The 17,728-nt window shown below is 41.9% G+C and overlaps 1 protein-coding gene across 3 annotated transcripts in view; it reads right to left on the reverse strand.

Annotated features, from left to right (window-relative positions):
• The window catches only part of LOC140396154 (glucoside xylosyltransferase 1-like), a 149,924-nt gene extending 135,987 nt beyond the window's left edge, over positions 1–13,937 (reverse strand). The window contains exon 1 of one of the 3 annotated variants that reach the window (XM_072484376.1): positions 13,613–13,937. In XM_072484376.1, the coding sequence (XP_072340477.1) occupies positions 13,613–13,794 (182 nt within the window). In that variant the 5' untranslated portion in view covers positions 13,795–13,937. The remainder of the gene's footprint in view (positions 1–13,612) is intronic. The other 2 variants (XM_072484375.1, XM_072484377.1) reach the window with 2 other exon arrangements.
• Between the last annotated feature and the right edge of the window lie 3,791 nt (positions 13,938–17,728).

Here is a 17,728-nt window from a genome sequence, read left to right on the forward strand (position 1 = left end):
ACCCACTGTGTACCAGGATAAAAGTCCCTTTGGATTTCATATGTCAAGTGTTATGGGCCAGGGTTTAGAAAACTCCAAAGTATATCATGGAGTTCACCTGACCCACAACTTTGAATAGATTCCGGTTATGGGGAGCACATGGGCCTACTTTTACAGCTGTGTTGCAACAGAGATCTAAAGTATTTTTAAAACAAAACAATGTTTATTCCATGAATTCAGTTAACACTTTAGAAGCACACAGTAAACATCTTATCAACTACAAACACTATAATTTCCCCACGTACACACTGAGAACACGGAGATATAGCCTACTAGACTAGAAAGGCTTGAGGTTTATAAGGAGGTGTTAGCAATTCTGGAAAGTGTGAAAATAGATAAGTCCCCTGGGCCGGATGAGATTTATCCTAGGATTCTCTGGGAAGCTAGGGAGGAGATTGCTGAGCCTTTGGCTTTGATCTTTATGTCGTCATTGTCTACAGGAATAGTGCCAGAAGACTGGAGGATAGCAAATGTTGTCCCCTTGTTCAAGAAGGGGAGTAGAGACAACCCCGGTAACTATAGACCAGTGAGTCTTACTTCTGTTGTGGGCAAAGTCTTGGAAAGGTTTATAAGAGATAGGATTTATAATCATCTAGAAAGGAATAATTTGATTAGGGATAGTCAACACAGTTTTGTGAAGGGTAAGTTGTGCCTCACAAACCAGAGTTCTTTGAGAAGGTGACCAAACAGGTGGACGAGGGTAAAGCAGTTGATGTGGTGTATATGGCTTTCAGTAAAGCGTTTGATAAGGTTCCCCACGGTAGGCTGTTGCAGAAAATACGGAGGTATGGGATTCAGGGTGATTTAGCAGTTTGGATCAGAAATTGGCTAGCTGTAAGAAGACAGAGGGTAGTGGTTGATGGGAAATGTTCAGCCTGGAGTCCAGTTACAGTGGTGTACCACAAGGATCTGTTTTGGGGCCACTGCTGTTTGTCATTTCCATAAATGACCTGGAGGAGGGCATAGGATGGGCGAGTAAATTTGCAGATGACACTAAAGTCAGTGGAGTTGTGGACAGCGCGGAAGGATGTTGCAGATTACAGAGGGACATAGATAAGCTGCAGAGCTGGGCTCAGAGGTCGCAAATGGAGTTCAATGCAGAAAAATGTGAGGTGATTCATTTTGGAAGGAGCAACAGGAATACAGAGTACTGGGCTAATGGTAAGATTCTTGGGTAGTGTGGATAAACAGAGAGATCTCGGTGTCCATGTACATAGATCCCTGAAAGTTGCCACCCAGGTTGATAGGGTTATTAAGAAGGCGTATGGTGTGTTAGCTTGTATTGGTCGAGTGAGTTTCGGAGCCATGAGGTCGTGTTGCAGCTGTACAAACCTCTGGTGCAGCCGCATTTGGAGTATTGCGTGCAGTTCTGGTCGCCGCATTATAGGAAGAATGTGGGAGCATTGGAAAGGGTGCAGAGGAGATTTACCAGGATGTTGCCTGGTGTGGAGGGAAGATCTTATGAGGAAAGGCTGAGGGACTTGATGCTGTTTTCGTTAGAGAGAAGTTTGAGGTGACTTAATTGAGGCATACAAGATGATCAGAGGATTAGATAGGGTGGACAGTGAGAGCCTTTTTCCTCGGATGGTGATGGCTAGCACAAGGGTCATAGCATTAAATTGAGGGGAGATAGATTATAGGACAGATATCAGAGGTAGGTTCTTTACTCAGAGAGTAGTATGGGCGTGGAATGCCCTGCCTGCAACAGTAGTGGACTCGCCAACATTAAGGGCATTTAAATGGTCATTGGATAAACATATGGATGATAAGGGAATAGTGTAGATGGGCTTTAGATTGGTTTCACAGGTCGGCGCAACATCAAGGGCTGAAGGGCCTGTACTGCGCTGTAATGTTCTATGTACAATATTCTATAGGTAACCCTTAGTATCTTTCCTAACAACATCCATAAGCCAAAACCCTTTTTAACAGACAGTAGGTTTGAATTCTCTACAGAAACAGGTATTACTTTAAAATCATCAAATGAGCTGAAGACATTCTTTAGCTTGTAGAGATACCAGTATACATCTGCTTGCTTTGATTGCAGCTCTCCAACTCAAAGCGAAACTAAACAGAGCCAAAACCAGCTCACAGCTCAAAATGAAAGTAAAAGCAGAGTAGAGCCTAGCTCCACTCACGCACTGACACCACTGCAGCTATTTGATAAACACCCATTTCTTAAAGACCCTCTCACATGACACCTCCCCCCAAGAAAAAACATAAACCATCAACTACCAAGATGGTTTCATTTTTCACCTTTTCACTTTCCTTTAAGAAATACAGACACTAAAATACTTTTTTGTTTCACAAAACAAAACACGCAGCAGGTATAACAACATAGTCCACTTCAGTTCCTCTTCCTCCACTGAACCTTCTTCTCTTCATCACATTCGAGACAAAGCATCGGCTATCACGTTTTCTCGTCCTGCCACATTATTATTTTTAAATGAAATGGCTGTAACAATAAACTCCATCGAAACAGTCTTGCATTGTTGTTCCGGAATCGCTCCAAAAACGTCAATGGGTTATGATCAGTATATATAATTGTGTCAGATGGATTGCTGGTCACATAAATGGGAAATGTTGCAAAGCTAGCACCAAGTTCAAAGTCTCCTTCTCAATCGTCGTATTTAATTTCTTAGAAAAATAACCAATAGGCTGCTCTTCCTTGTCGCCTTCTTGTATGAGCACGCACCTACACCCACATCACTCGCATCAACAGCCACTTTGAATGGTTTTGTGTGATTTGGGATGGCTAACACAGGAGCAGTGCTTAACACAGCCTTCAAGCCATCAAATGCCTGTTGACACTCCACTGTCCACTGAAATTTGTTATGCTTCTTTAGCAAGTCCGTCAGTGGAGTGACCACACTGCTAAAATTCGGCACAAATTTCCGGTAAAATCCACTCATGCCAACAAATCGCATTATTTCCCTTTGTGTCGAGGGTATTGGAAACTCCCCAATAACTTATTTTTTCACATCCCGTGGGATCATCCGACCCTGTCCAATTGAATGGCCAAGGAAAGTGACTTGGACTTGTCCAAGTTCATTTTTGGTTGGGTTTACCACCAAACCCGCCTCCTGAAGTCGATCGAATAACTCCATCAGATGCTTTAAATGTTCTTTCCATGTCTGGCTAAAAATTACCAGATCATATACCGCACAATTGGGTAATCCTGAAACGACTTTGTTCTTTAACCGTTGAAATGTGGCTGGAGCTTTTTTCATACCAAAAGGCATAACTTTGAATTGGTATCTACCATCTGGAGTCACAAAAGCTGAAATCTCCTTTGCCCTTTCAGATAAAGGTACCTGCCAGTAACCTTTAAGTAAATCCAGTTTGGAAATAAAAGCTGATTGCCCCACTTTCTCAATGCAATCCTCCAAGCGTGGGATAGGATAAGAGTCCGTTCTTGTAATTGCATTAACCTTTCTATGGTCCACCCACAACCGTTGGGTATATCCGGTTTTGGCACCATCACTACGGGAGAGCTCAATTGGCTGCAACCCAATTAAATTATGCCATTTTTAAGCATACTTTCAATTTCTTTGTTAACCTGTGCCAATTTTAAAGGGTTATGTCTATATGGATGTTGTTAATTGAACAGCATTTCCCACATCTACATCATGTATAGTAATTTTAGTACTTCCCAGCTTATCTCCACAAACTTGCCCATGTGATATCAATAACTCTTTCAGGTCAGTTCGTTTTTCCTCTGGAAGGTAACTCAACAATTTATCCCAATTTTTCAGACATCCTCGATTTACAATTTAATTTAAGAGATGTCAAATTCAAAGTCATCTGGATTTTGAGTTAGAATCATTAAAACCTCCTCCTTTTGCTCTCCTTCCCTTTCAAAGTACCTTTTAAGCATATTCACATATCACACTCGGTGAGTTTTCCTTCTATCTGGCGTTCTTACCACATAATTCACCTCACTTAATTTCCTTTCAATCTGATACAGGCCACAAAATCTTGCTTTTAAAGGTTCACCTACTCCTAAAATGTTATCTCCACTGGCAAAACTACAAACTTTGTTGCTATTTTGTCCGCTACCCATTTCATCACATGTTGTGCAACGTTCAAATGTTGTCTGGCCAATTTCCCTGCTCTATTTAATCGTCCCCTAAAATTTGACACATAATTCAATAATGTAAGTTCCGACTGCTCATTCACCAATTTGTCCTTAAACAATTTAAGTGGTCCTCTTACCTCATGACCAAAAATTAGTTCAAAAGGACTGAATTTGGTTGACTCATTAGGTGCATCCCTAATTGCAAACAGTAAGAATGGAATTCCTTTATCCCAATCCTCTAGATAATCTTGACAATAAGCCCTCAACATTGTCTTAATGTCTGATGCTAACTTTCTAACGCTCCCTGCGATTCTGGATGGTACGCAGTTGATTTAAATTGCTTTATTCCTAAGCTATCTATAACTTCTTTAAATAACCTGGAGGTAAAATTTGATCCTTGATCCGATTGTATTTCTGTGGATAGTCCATATCCAGTAAAGAATTTAAGTAACTCCTCCACAATCTTTCAGCTGTAATATTACGTACTGGAATGGCCTCTTGAAACTGAGTAGACACATCTATTATAGTCAAAAGATGTTGATTTCCACTTTTCATTTTAGGAAGCAGTCCTACGCAATCAATTAAGACCCTTGTAAAAGGTTCCTCAAATGCTGAAATGGGTATTAAGGGCGCTAGTTTTATCACTGCTTGAAGTATCCCTATCACTTGACATGCGTGAAATGATCGACAAAATTTAACTATATCTTTACGTAGTCCAGGCCAATAAAAATGTTTTTGGATTTTAGCTTCAGTTTTCCTTACTCCCAAATGACCTCCCACTGGTACCTCATGTGGTACTCGGAACACCTCCTTTCTATACCCTAGCCGCAATACCACTTGAACTTCTGCCCACTTTTCATCCGCCTGCATATGTAAAGGTCTCCATTTTCTCATCAAGACATCATTTTTATGGTAATAACATTCTGGTATACACTCAGATTCCTCTTCCATGTATGCTTGCTGATACATCCGTTTTATTTCTATATCTTTCTCTTGTAACTCCACCAATTTTCCTGAACTAAAAAATATCTGCCTCATCCTCCATCTGTTCTTTTCCAACCATCTGATCAAAAATCGTTTCTGATAATTGCACTTCAACTTTATCTTCACTTTTGATTTCTCCTCGTCTTAACCTGTGACTTTGTGATCTTGTTACGGCACAATCTGGAAAAGTCCCAGTATATTCGTCCTTCAACACTGCAGTTGTCTGATTTTCCACTGGCTTATCAAACACAATAGGCATCATTCCCACCTGCGATCCAGCTATATCGTTACCCAAGATAAACAGAACAAGGTAGTTTCTCTATTACTCCAACTACCACTTCCCACTCTTCACTGGAGTTTCCAACCTAATGGAACACTACTCTTCTCACCCTGAATTCCACATATTACCACCTTTTCTGGCAATATTCTTCCCAAACTAAATAACTCCTCATCTCTTACCATTGGAGATTGACTAGCTCCCGTACCTCTTAAAATTGTGACTTCTTTTCCCGCTCTCCTGATACACATGAGTAAACTTTACGCACACAAGTAAATTCTTCAAAGAGATCTGTCACCTTCTTATCAATCACCTCTTGATGTAGAATCTTTTGCACCTCCTTAGCTTCACTTGGGCTTTCATTTACCACTTTAACAAACCCCACTGACTTATCCTGTTTTATCAGCCTTCCAAGTGCATTTCTTTAACCACCAACACTGTGACTACATGGCCTAGTTTATTACAGTGTAAACATTTGAAACTTTTCATTTCTCTTTCACCCTCCTGGATTTCTTTTTTAATCTAAGGTACACTCTCCTTATTATCCCCCATGAGATCTCCTTTACCTCGACCACTTGAGTATTTCTCTTTTCCCCAGTTTCTATCCCTCACAGGCTGAAACTGATGTCGGAAACCAAGCTTTGATTTATGAACTAATTCATAATCATCTGCTATTTCTGCTGCTAACCTCACAGTTTTAAACCTCTGCTCTTCCACATGAGTTCTCACTACATCAGGAATTAAATTTTAAACTCCTCCAAAAGTATAATTTCTCTGAGAGCTTCATACGTTTGGTCGATTTTCAAAGCCCTTATCCACCTATCAAAAATGTGATCCTTTATCCACCTAGCAAAATTACTCTGTTTGATCCTTTCAAACTCCATGTATGTTTGACCAGGTTCTTTCCTTAAATTTCTAAACCTTTGTCTGTAGGCTTCAGGCACTAGTTCATATGCACCTAAAATGGATGTTTTCACCTCCTCATACGTCCCAGGTACCTCCTCTGATAGTGATGCAAACACTTCACTAGCCCTACCTACCAGCTTTGTTTGAATCAGTAATACCCACATGTCCTGTGGCTATTTCATTTGTTTATCTATCTTCTCAAATGAATGAAAAAGGCTTCTACCTCTTTCTCATCAAACCTTGACAATGCGTGGACATATTTAAATAGATCCCCACCAAGCCTTAGATTATGATGCTTTCTCTTCATCCTCATCACTATCCTCAAACTGTACGTTTCTCTTTACATCCGCCAATTTTAACTGACTGTCATGTTTCATGGCGAGTTTCTGAAGTTCAAACTCTCTCTCTTTTTCCCTTTCCTCTCTATCTCATTCTCTCTCTTTTTATTTTTCCCTGATCTGTACCCCCCTTTCTCTTTCTTGTTCTGTTAGGGCTATTCTTTCTTTTTCCCTCATTTTGTATTCAAGCTGCTTTAATTCTTTTTCATATTCAAGTTGTTTAATCTGTAACTGAATTTTTGCCATTTCTAATGAGTCAGATTATTGAGGCAATTTTAAATGCTCAGCTAGCGCCGTAAGTACCTCTTCGTTTTGTATGCTGTCAGGTAATGTTAACTGCACTGTTTTTGCCAAATCTAAAAGCCTTTTTTTAAGTCTCTGTTCGTAAGGTACTGCATGTGACCTTCGCCACCCCCAAAAACTTCCGAGCCTCTGAAATAGCCATTGTCCACAACACATTCCCTACTTAAACTGGTATACCACATCTGAAAAGCAAACACAAATATGCTCACCCCTCACTGTCTTTAAGTTCACTAAGCCAACCCAATCACGAAAAATGGGCTTTTATCCCGGATGAGCCCCCAATTTGTCATGGGCCAGGGTTTAGAAAACTCCAGAGTATATCATGGAGTTCACCTGACCCACAACTTTGAATAGTTTTTGGTTATGGGGAGCACAAGGGCCCACTTTACAGGTGTGTTGCAACAGAGATCTAAAGTATTTTTAAAACAAAACAATGTTTATTCTATTAATTCGGTTAACACTTTATAAGCACACAGTAAACATCTTATCAACTACAAACACTGACACTTTCCCAAATGCAATATTCTATAGGTAAACCTTAGTAACTTCCCCAACAACATCCATAAGCCAAAACCCTTTTTAACAAAGACAGTAGGTTTGAATTCTCTACAGAAACAGGTATTACTTTGAAATCATCAAATGAGCAGAAGACACTCTTTAGCTTGTAGAGAGATACCAGTATACATCTGGTTGCTTTGACTGCAGCTCTCCAACTCAAAGCGAAACTAAACAGAGCCAAAACCAGCTCACAGCTCAAAACGAAAGTAAAAGCAGAGCAGAGCCCAGCTCCACCCACACACTGATATCACTGCAGTTATTTGATAAACACCCATTTCTTAAAGGCACTGTCACATGACACAAGTAATTGACTGAATTTGTTTGCTCCATGTTGGTGTGTCCCAAACATTTGGATCAAGTTGGCTACATGTCTGGGTACATATCTGGGTCAAGAGCTATATAAGGGCATCCAATTTGTGTGCCAACATGACCAAACGTTCAAGCAGACGTGATGGGTTTTCACAGTGATGCTGGAGGGCATCTAAGTTTTGTTGTAAAACGTTTGCCTCGTGATAGGGATGCTGTTTCATAATTTTCTCTCAAGGTTTCCCATTCACTGTGCTTCTGGATGCAGTGTGTAGGTCAGCAACATTCTCATCTTCCTACACAAAAACAGGAGGGCTTTTTTCATTGTGACCATTTCTATTCTGCGATTCTATTCTCAATTTTCATCACAAATTGTTCCCTTTCTTCTTTTCCTTTCAAGCCTTCAAAACTTTTCTTTTGCCTCCTTCCCTGTACAGCACTGATTCTGCCAGGGCACATCAAACTGATCTTAGGTTATCTTCATAACTGATACTTAAAATTGTCGTTCTGCTCTGTCAATTATCACCAGGTTCTAAATTGTTTCTGTACTTTACCTCGGACATCTATTTGTTTATTTTTATCAAATATTTGATTTTTAAATGAAGTCGACATTTGCACCAAAGTAATCCTCTAAAGTGAACGGACTGTATAATCTCCAACTAACTAAACTCATATTACATAATTCTCCAACTTCTTCATATTAAATTATATTTCATCCATAGTAATCCTTTTGAAATGTATGTGCGCTTCTTTCCAAGTACAAGATACTTCAATTCTTCCATTGGCACGTGTCTTAGAAAGGTTAAAATCAATGATATGAAAATATACATTTCTAAAGCACTGCGCCAAACTTTTGGTTATTGCATATTGGAATAAAAATATTGTTTATCATTTTGCTTTGTTTATTGTGCTTTCAGTATTTGAAGCACCCTGTGAAAACATGAGTTCTGTGCCTACCTTGATTGAAATGACAGTAGTAAATCATTATTTACAAGGTCTTCCATGCTGTATGCAGGAGAACATTAACTGTATTCAGTTTATGGGCAGCCGTGTTCATCATCCACTCAAAAATTCCTGATGTGGTGATGTCGCCGTTGGACTGGGGTGGGCACAGTAAGAAGTCTTACAACACCAGGTTAAAGTTCAACAGGTTTGTTTGGAATCACTAGCTTTTGGAGCGCAGCTCCTTCATTCCTGGCACCTGCAAGTTAGGACTCAAAGTCACTCAGTGTCTAGCTTCTACAATGATCCTCCTTTGGGGAAAGGTGGATGCAAACAGGCTCTCATTGGGTGGAAAGGATACCAAAATGACATGAACATTAATGTCAGATTGGAACTGAATATATATTCAACAGCAGACTCAATAATCTAAGAGCTCCTTTTGTCAATTCCATCCTCTCTTCTACCACTGGCTTGATAGCCACAGGCACTGCTCTTCTTACCCCTGCTTTGAAATTATAATTGCAGCTGAAGGATTGGCATATTTCGCTCATAAGCTCTCTCGTGATAAGACATCTCATCCATTTCTCACTCTTGCTGAAAATTGCTCCCACTTCCTCCTCCCACTCTTCTATTAGCTTCCGTTCTGTCTCTCTTCATTCTCCCAGCCATGCTATGAACATCAAATATTACACAGTTTTTACCATAATCATTTCATGGTCAACCAAAAATAGTGAAAGTGCATTCAAGTTTCTATTCCGAAAGATCTGGCTCAGCTTGGATTTTGTTTATCAATTTTGTACTGAGTTTTCAACTTGCTGTATAACCACAAACCAATAAATACTTTGTTTTTCTTCCCTTCTTCACTGATGGATGCAAGTCAAGTTATATGCCACAACTAATATTTGCATAGGTTTTTCAATTCTTTAAACAGATGAACATGATGGTTCTTCTCTGTGGATGTAAATATGTTTAAAAAGGTTCTTTAAGTTTTCTCCAGAAATAATTTTTATAAATTTAGAGTACCCAATTCTTTTTTTCTAATTAAGGGGCAATTTAGCGTGGCCAATTCACCTAACCTGCACATCTTTGGGTTGTAGGGGGGAGACCCACGCAGACACAGGGAGTGTGTGCAAACTCTAAACGGACAGTGACCTGGGGCCGGGATTGAACCCTGGACCTCAGCGGCGTGAGGCAGCAGTCTCCAGAAAGAAGCTTCAAAATGATGATCTTCGCTCACCTCCTCCGTAACAGATTTTGTCATTTCATTTTTTTGATTCACACCAGATGAATAAATTTGCAATGAGAGTTTTCCTCTCTTTACTGGCATTTTCTAGCTTATCCATGAGATATGCTGCAGCCTTATGCATATTCTTCTCGTTGATGTTTGAAAAATGGAACCTTCATCTGCACTTTTCTCATAATTGCATCTAAATCTTTGTTTACTCTCGTTTTCCAATTCCTTTCCAAGCTTATTAATCTTTTCTTTCAGCTCAGCAACTGCTTGGGTCATTCAACAGACTTTGCTTCAGGGTCATCTGTAAAAGATTTATACAAGCTTAACACAATTTCACATGGGCATTCATTTCATTTCAGAAATCTTTCTTCTATACTCGTTGACTGTTCTTTAGGCTCGTTCCATTCACTCGTTCGATCATCAAATCGGTTTCTTAAAATTTTCCTTATCTGCTTTCAAAGTGTGATTTGCTCTTCCATACCGCATATTATCCTTCTTGCTCTCCAGATTGCATCAAGATTCAAGAACTTCATTGTTCTTTCATGACAAAGTTCTAACAGTTGACCAGTCTTTTTTATTTTGGCATTTAATAAACTGTTCTGATTCATCGGCAATTCCTTTTTCTGTTGAATGTGTTTATCATATTTAATAGAGGCTTCAGATACTTTAAGTTCACCAAGTTTTAGTTGAAGATCTACTTCTACAAGTTGTTTCTACAAGTTTATTATTTAGATGTGCAACGATAAGGAGATATTGGGAACTTAGGTCCAGAAACGAGATCCAAGATGTAGCAGGCAATTTAGGGGTTAAACAGACTTAAGGAAAAGGCTACCAGCAGTAGAGTTGGGAGGATATGCCCACAGCTGAGTTACCTTGTCCCATTCAGACTTAATCTCGTTTAGCAAGGGCAGCACGGTAGCATAGTGGTTAGCACTATGGCTTCACAGCACCAGGGTCCCAGGTTCGATTCCCGGTTTGGGACACTGTCTGTGTGGAGTCTGCACGTTCTCCCAGTGTCTGCGTGAGTTTTCTGTGAGTGCTCCGGTTTCCTCCCACAAGTCCCGAAAGACGCGCTATTAGGTAATTTGGACATTTGAATTCTCCCTCGGTGTACCCGAACAGGCGCCGGAATGTGGCGACAGTAACTTCATTGCAGTGTTAATGTAAGCCTACTTGAGACAATAAAGATTATTATTAATTAATACACAAGATGTCCCGGTTCAGCCAGGATAATCCAATCAAGATCCATTGTCATTCAGGACAACCATCACTCATTTCTCATTATCACTCCTGGAACGAATTGATCTTTCCGCACTGCATTAAAGTTATGGGATCTGGCCCAGCCTCTTAACCTCTGTTGAGAGCTGACCAGCCGTCTGTAACAAATGGTTCAAGTCCTTGTTCAAGTGTTCTACTTTGTGTGATTGATATTTAAGTGTCCTCACCAGTTCTTGTTTACCATTAGCAAGCTCATTCTTGTTGCGTGAAAATTGGTTTTCTACACTGATACGTTTTTCCTTCAATTGCTCGTTATCTGCAATAGGTTTTACCACAGTAATTCGAGTTTGGTACAGTCAGCATAACAACAGTCATTGCCATTTACCACCTCTGATGGACAAATCATTAACCAATATAAAATCTATCCCTTCCAGATATAAACTAGGATCATAAGAGCAGGAGCAAGCTTTTCAGCCTGTTGCACCTGCTCCATCATTCAATTAGATCATGGCTGATCATCTACCTTATTACCATTTTTCTATGCTATTCCCATATCTCTTGCTAGTGTACAAAAATCTATCGATTTCAGTCTTGAACAAGCTCAATAACTGAGCTTCCACAGCCCTCATCGGTAGAGAATTTCAAAGATTCAATACCCTCAAGAAGCTCCTATTCATGGTCTTAATTACGCTTCTCCTTATTCTGAGACTGTGTATTCCGATTCTCCACTCACCAATCAGATCCTTTAAGAATGTAAATTTCAATGAAATCACCTTTCTTCAAAACTCTAGAGATTACAGGGCCAGTTTCCTTAATCTCAACAACAATCTTGCCATACCAGTGATTCCTGTTCACTATAACCCCGCCTTCAACACCATAATCCCAGCCAAGTTCATATTCAAACTCCAAAACCCAAGATTTAGCTCCTCCTTCTGCAACTCGATCCTCAACTTCAACCGGAATTAGTAAGGATAAACAACACCTACTCCATGATAGTCCTCAATACCAGGGCCCCGCAAGGCTGCGTGCTTAGCCCCTACCATACTCCCTATACACATGACTGTGTGGTAATATTCGGTTCCAACTCCAGGTTTGCTGATGGCATGACCATAGCGGGTCAGATCTTTAACGACGAGTCAGAGTAGAGGAGATAGAGAACTGAGTGGCATGGTGCAATGACAACAATCTCTCCCTCAATGTCAATAAAACAAAGGAGCTGGTCATTGACTTCAGGAAGCCAAGTGTCGTCCACGCTCCTGTCTGTATCAATGGTGCCGAGGTGGAGATGGTTGATAGCTTCAAATTCCTAGGTGTAACCATCACCAAAAATCTGTCTTGGTCCACCCATGTCAATGCTATGACCAAGAAAGCACAATAATACCTATACTTCCTCAGGAATAAAGGAAATTCAGCATGTCCACAACGACAATAACAATTTCTATAGATATACCATAGAAAGCGTCCTATGTGGCTGCATCATAGCATGGTATGGCAACTGCTCGCCCCAAGACCATAAGAAACTAGAGTTGTGAACGTAGCCCAGTCCATCATGTGAACCCACCTCCCATCTATTGCCTATCTACACCAACTGCTGCTTTGGGAAAGCGGGCAGCATAATCAAAGACCTCTCCCACCCCAGTTAATTCTCTCTTCCATTGGGCAGAAGATACAAAAGTTTGAGAACACGCATGAATAGATTCAAAAATAACTTCTTCCCCACTGTTACCGGACTCCTGAATGACCATCTTATGAACTGGTCTGAACTGATCTTATGAATCGAACTGATCGTTTGACGCACCTTCTCTGCAGTTGCTGCACTGTACAGCGTATACTTCACCCACTGCCTACTTTTATGTATTTTCATAATGTATCCTCACGTATTTACCATATGTTCTATGTTTCATGTAGGGACCAATCTGACTGAACTGTACACAGAACAATACTTTTCACTGTATCTCGGTACACGTGACAAATGAAAATTAATCTGAAGAACCTCCATTGGATTCCCTCTATATGGTCAGGAAATCCTTCTCTGGATAAGGAGACCAAAACAGGCCTCACATTTAGCCTCAGCACCATGAAGGGGGTGGGACAGGCAGTGCATTTAGCTTTCAGCACCATAAAGAGGGTGGGACAGGCAGTGCATTTAGCTTTCAGCACCATAAAGAGGGTGGGACAGGCAGTGCATTTAGCCTCAGCACCATGGAGGGAGGAGGGACAGTCGGTGCATTTAGCCTCAGCACCATGGAGGGGAGAGGGACAGGCGGTGCATTTAGCCTCAGCACTGAGGTGCGTTAACCCGCCGAGCCGGTAGGAGACGCTCCTGCGACGGATCACTGGGCACCCTCCTTTTAACGATGTGCCCAAACGCGGGCTGTTCCGCCGCTGCCGCCGGGGCGCCTCCCTGCCCAGCGAGGCCTCTCCCCTTTTACCTGTTCAGCGGCTCCGGCCGCGCCGCAGCTGGCAGGTCCACTCCCCGCCCTCGAGCTCCCGCGACTCGGGGGGACGGCCCGGGGACTTCTTCCTCCGCCTCGGCGATCTCGTTGAAGACATAGAGAATGACGAGGAGGGCCAAGAGCGAGCACAACAGCATCGCCCGCCGGTAGCGCCGCATTGCCTCGCCTCGCGCCCTCCTCCTCCCCCCCCCTCGTGGCTCCGCTGCGGGCGCAGGCACGCGCTGCCACTGGCCGTTATTTAAATTAACACCCCCTCCCAAAAGTCTGGAGCCGCTTTTTAAAAAACTTTCTGAAAGGGTTAAGCGAATCCCGTCCATTGGATGGCTGGCCTGTCAATTATGTCACGCAATCGGGTGCACCCAATAGGAAAATCCCGGGCCCGCGGGCGGTTATCGGTTGCTTGGCAAGTGGCACGCGCCTCCAGTGCTCAAAAACGTCTGCTGTGCCTGAAGAGATCGAGGCTTTGCACTGCCTGCATTAAATGCCAATATTGCCACAGTCCCAGAGTGGTGCTGATTTAACCTGAGGCTCACCACACCTCGGCTAAGGGGCAAGGTGAAGAAGGCGGACCCTTCATGAACAACCTCAGCCGGCATTGGAATTGGCGTCGCTCCTGCATCGTGAACCAGCCGGTCCGGAACCCAGCTCTTCAACAATGCCAGGGCAGTCCAAAGTCATATGAGTGCACTCTGGGTCTGTACGCATCGGAGTTTAGAAGGATGAGGGGGATCTTATTGAAACTTACAGGAAAATGTGAGGCCTGGATAGAGTGGCCGGAGAGAGGATGTTTCCACTTGTAAGAAAAACTAGAACCAGAGGACACAACCTCAGACTAAAGGGACGATCCTTTAAAACCGAGATGAGGAATTTCTTCAGCCAGAGGGCGGTGAATCTGTGGAACTCTTTGCCACAGAAGGCCAAATCACTGAGTGTCTTTAAGACAGAGATAGATAGGCTCTTGATCAACAAGGGGATCAGGGGTTATGGGGAGAAGGCAGGAGACTGGGGATGAGAAAATATCCGCCATGATTGAATGGCGGAGCAGACTCGATGGGACAAGTGGCCTAATTCTGCTCCTATGTCTTATGGTTTTAAGGCCAATGAAATACTTTCAAAATGTTGTCAATTCTGTAATGTAGTACTGTCCAAGCAGAACATGGCTTTTGCTGCCAGGCCGCTCCCAGAAAAATTGCCACCATTTCCTGATTGACTTGACAAAAGGTTCGACTCGGTAACCGGTGAGACTGCGAATTATGGAATCGTAGATGTCATTTTCGGCACATGCAGCCCATCATTTCAATGCCAGAGCAATCCAGTCAGATTTTTGGATTCAAAGGAAATCAAGGAACATACGAATGTACGAACAAGGAGCAAGGATAGGCAATTTGGCCCCTTAAGCTTGCTCCACTATTTAATAAGATTATGGCTGATCTGATAGTAATCTCAAATAGAATCAGAGAAAATAGAAACAGGAGGAGACCATTTGGCCCATCAAGCCTGCCCTGCCAATCATTATGATTATCATTATGCGGCGCCAAGGCCTGGCGCGCGTAAATGACGCGGGCCGCTCCTCGCCCATTTTCGGGCCCTGAATCGGTCGGGATAGGGGCCGTTTCGCGCTGTCGTGAACCTCGGCGGCGTTCACGACGGCACGAACACTCTGTCTCCATTTCAGAGAATCGCGCCCCTTATTTTTGGAAGAAAAAATGTGAGATCCTACATTTCCATCATACGTCCATCGAATTTCCTTTTGAAATCATTGATTGTGTGTTGCTGAAAAAAGGAGACATGCTGTCGAAGCTTTTCATTTGCCACTTGTCAGGAGAAATTTGCAAGAATACTAATAGTAAAGGGAACAAAAATAATCAAGATATCTTTCGACACCGCCACAAGGTTCAGAACCGAATACTGATCAATGACTCGATACACCAGTTAGTAAGTTCAAAAGCAATGCTCATTTATTTACACACAGTCAAATCTACTCATGCATAAATTCTACAAACTAAACTACCACTATTACTAAAGCCTATACTTAGCTTTGGGTGCCCACTCAGTCAGGAACAATGGTCGTTGCTCGGTTCTGAGGCTGCTGGGTTGAGCTGTTTACAGGGTAGCAACTAGGATCGTCTTATCTCGTAGCGTGCAGTTGACTTGGAACTTACTTGGTCTGCTGCAGCTGCTAGGCTGGTCTCTCTCTTCGATGAGAACCAAAGCCAAAGAAGGAAGATTCTCCCTTGGGGAATATCTTTTATACTAAAAAGGGCTATGCGCGCTTTTGGGTGGGCCTTGAACTTGGCCTCACCTAATTGGGTCTTTCCCAATCAGTCGTATCGATCTTCCTCCAATAGAGGGGTGGTTCCCTGATCGCTGGGCGTGTCCTGGTGACTGTTAGTCTGCTTTGTCTTAGCCTCTTCTGGCACCAGGGAGTCTGCCTTAACATTGTGTATCTAAATGTTTCCCTTTTGTCCCCGGAGATGGCTCATTAGTATGTAGATTGCTCGGTAGTTTCTGTCCTGTCTGAGAGTTTAAGGTTCTAATCAACAGACAGAGCTTGTTTCTTAGCATTGTCCAATTTTCCCTGCATTCTTTGCAAGTGTCCATTTTGTAATCAGGACGTGGCCATCCCAGATGGCTACACTTTGCTCCAAGGCTAACAATCTAAGTTTGTAACTAAACCCACCCCCATCCCGAAATCCCTGGAACCTTTCGGTAAATCTTCTCTGTATCCTCTCAAGGACCTTTCACAACCTTCCTAAAATGTGGTGCCAATTTGCCACTTTACAGCATGGAAGGTCCCTCGCCCAACATAAAGGTCAAAATAGAAAAGATGCAACAGGAAAGGGCTATCTCACTGTTGTCATGCAAGTGATCCTTTAAGAAATGTTTGTATTATCACATGGCTTCAGTGATGTCATTGTGTGGGTAGAGCTGGGCAGTGGCTCTAGCTTTTACTTTCGTTTTGAGCTGGAAGCAGGCTGTGGCTCTGAGTTTTGCTTTCAGTTTACACTGTTGGAAGCTGGATTCAGAAAAGAAGACGTCTCCTCTCTCTGTATGTTAAAATGTATCCAGATCACTTGATAATTTAAAAGTGATAACTGTTTTCTGTAAAGAATTCAAACCTACTGTTTTGTTAAAAGGGTTTTCCTGGTTTTATTGGATGTTGTTATCAAGTTGAAACAGCAGAAAGGAAAGTTATTAAGGGTTTTATATATATATAGAGTGAGAGAGAGAGCACTGTAGCTGTGTGGGAAATTTATATTTGTAGCTGATTTAAAAAAATGCTTACTGTGTGTTTATAAAATGTTAACTGAACTTGTAGAATAAACTTTGTTTTGTTTAAAAGTGCTTAAGGCCTCTGTTAAAATAACACCTGAAAAGTAGGCCCTTGTGCTCCTCGTAACCAAAATTAATAAACAGTTGTAGGTCAGGTGAACTCCATGATACACTTTGGAGTTTTCTAAACCTTGGCCCATAACACTGTTCACCATATCGACAAAGTGGTGTTCAGGGATGGTTACAGTCCCAAAATGAAAGAGCTGTATAAGAATCGGCATGGGTTTAATTCAACAAATCAGCTGAACATGAGACTCAACTTTGCTTCTTATTTACCAAATTGGATGTGAGCACTGAATTTTGGCAACAGTCTCCGGACAAGCAATCAGTCGCTGACCATGTTTATAAAGGCCTTTGGTCATTATTGGTACAAAAGATTATCCCTTGGTAATCGTGTCTGCTCCAGAATCTTGCCAGCAAATAATGCTCAACATTTTAGAAGGCATGGAAGGAGTAACGTATCATATGGATTAGATACTTCTACATGGATCCATGAGAGAGGAGTATGATTGAAGGGTCAGGACAGGCCTAACACTGAATGAAAAATGTGAGTTCACCAAACTAATTATCAATGTCTTAGGTGATATAGTACAAGTCCCTGGAATCACAGTTGATCTGCATGAAAAAAAAGTTATTAGAAAATCTTTGCAACCCAGGAACATTACTGAGCTTCGAAGATTCCTTGATGGTAAGACAAGTGGTCAAGTTCCTACCAAATTTAGCAGAGCTCAATGAACCCTTGAGACAGCTTTTGAAATA

The sequence above is a fragment of the Scyliorhinus torazame genome, chromosome 19 (genome assembly GCF_047496885.1).
Source record: "Scyliorhinus torazame isolate Kashiwa2021f chromosome 19, sScyTor2.1, whole genome shotgun sequence".
Lineage (NCBI taxonomy): Eukaryota > Metazoa > Chordata > Chondrichthyes > Carcharhiniformes > Scyliorhinidae > Scyliorhinus > Scyliorhinus torazame.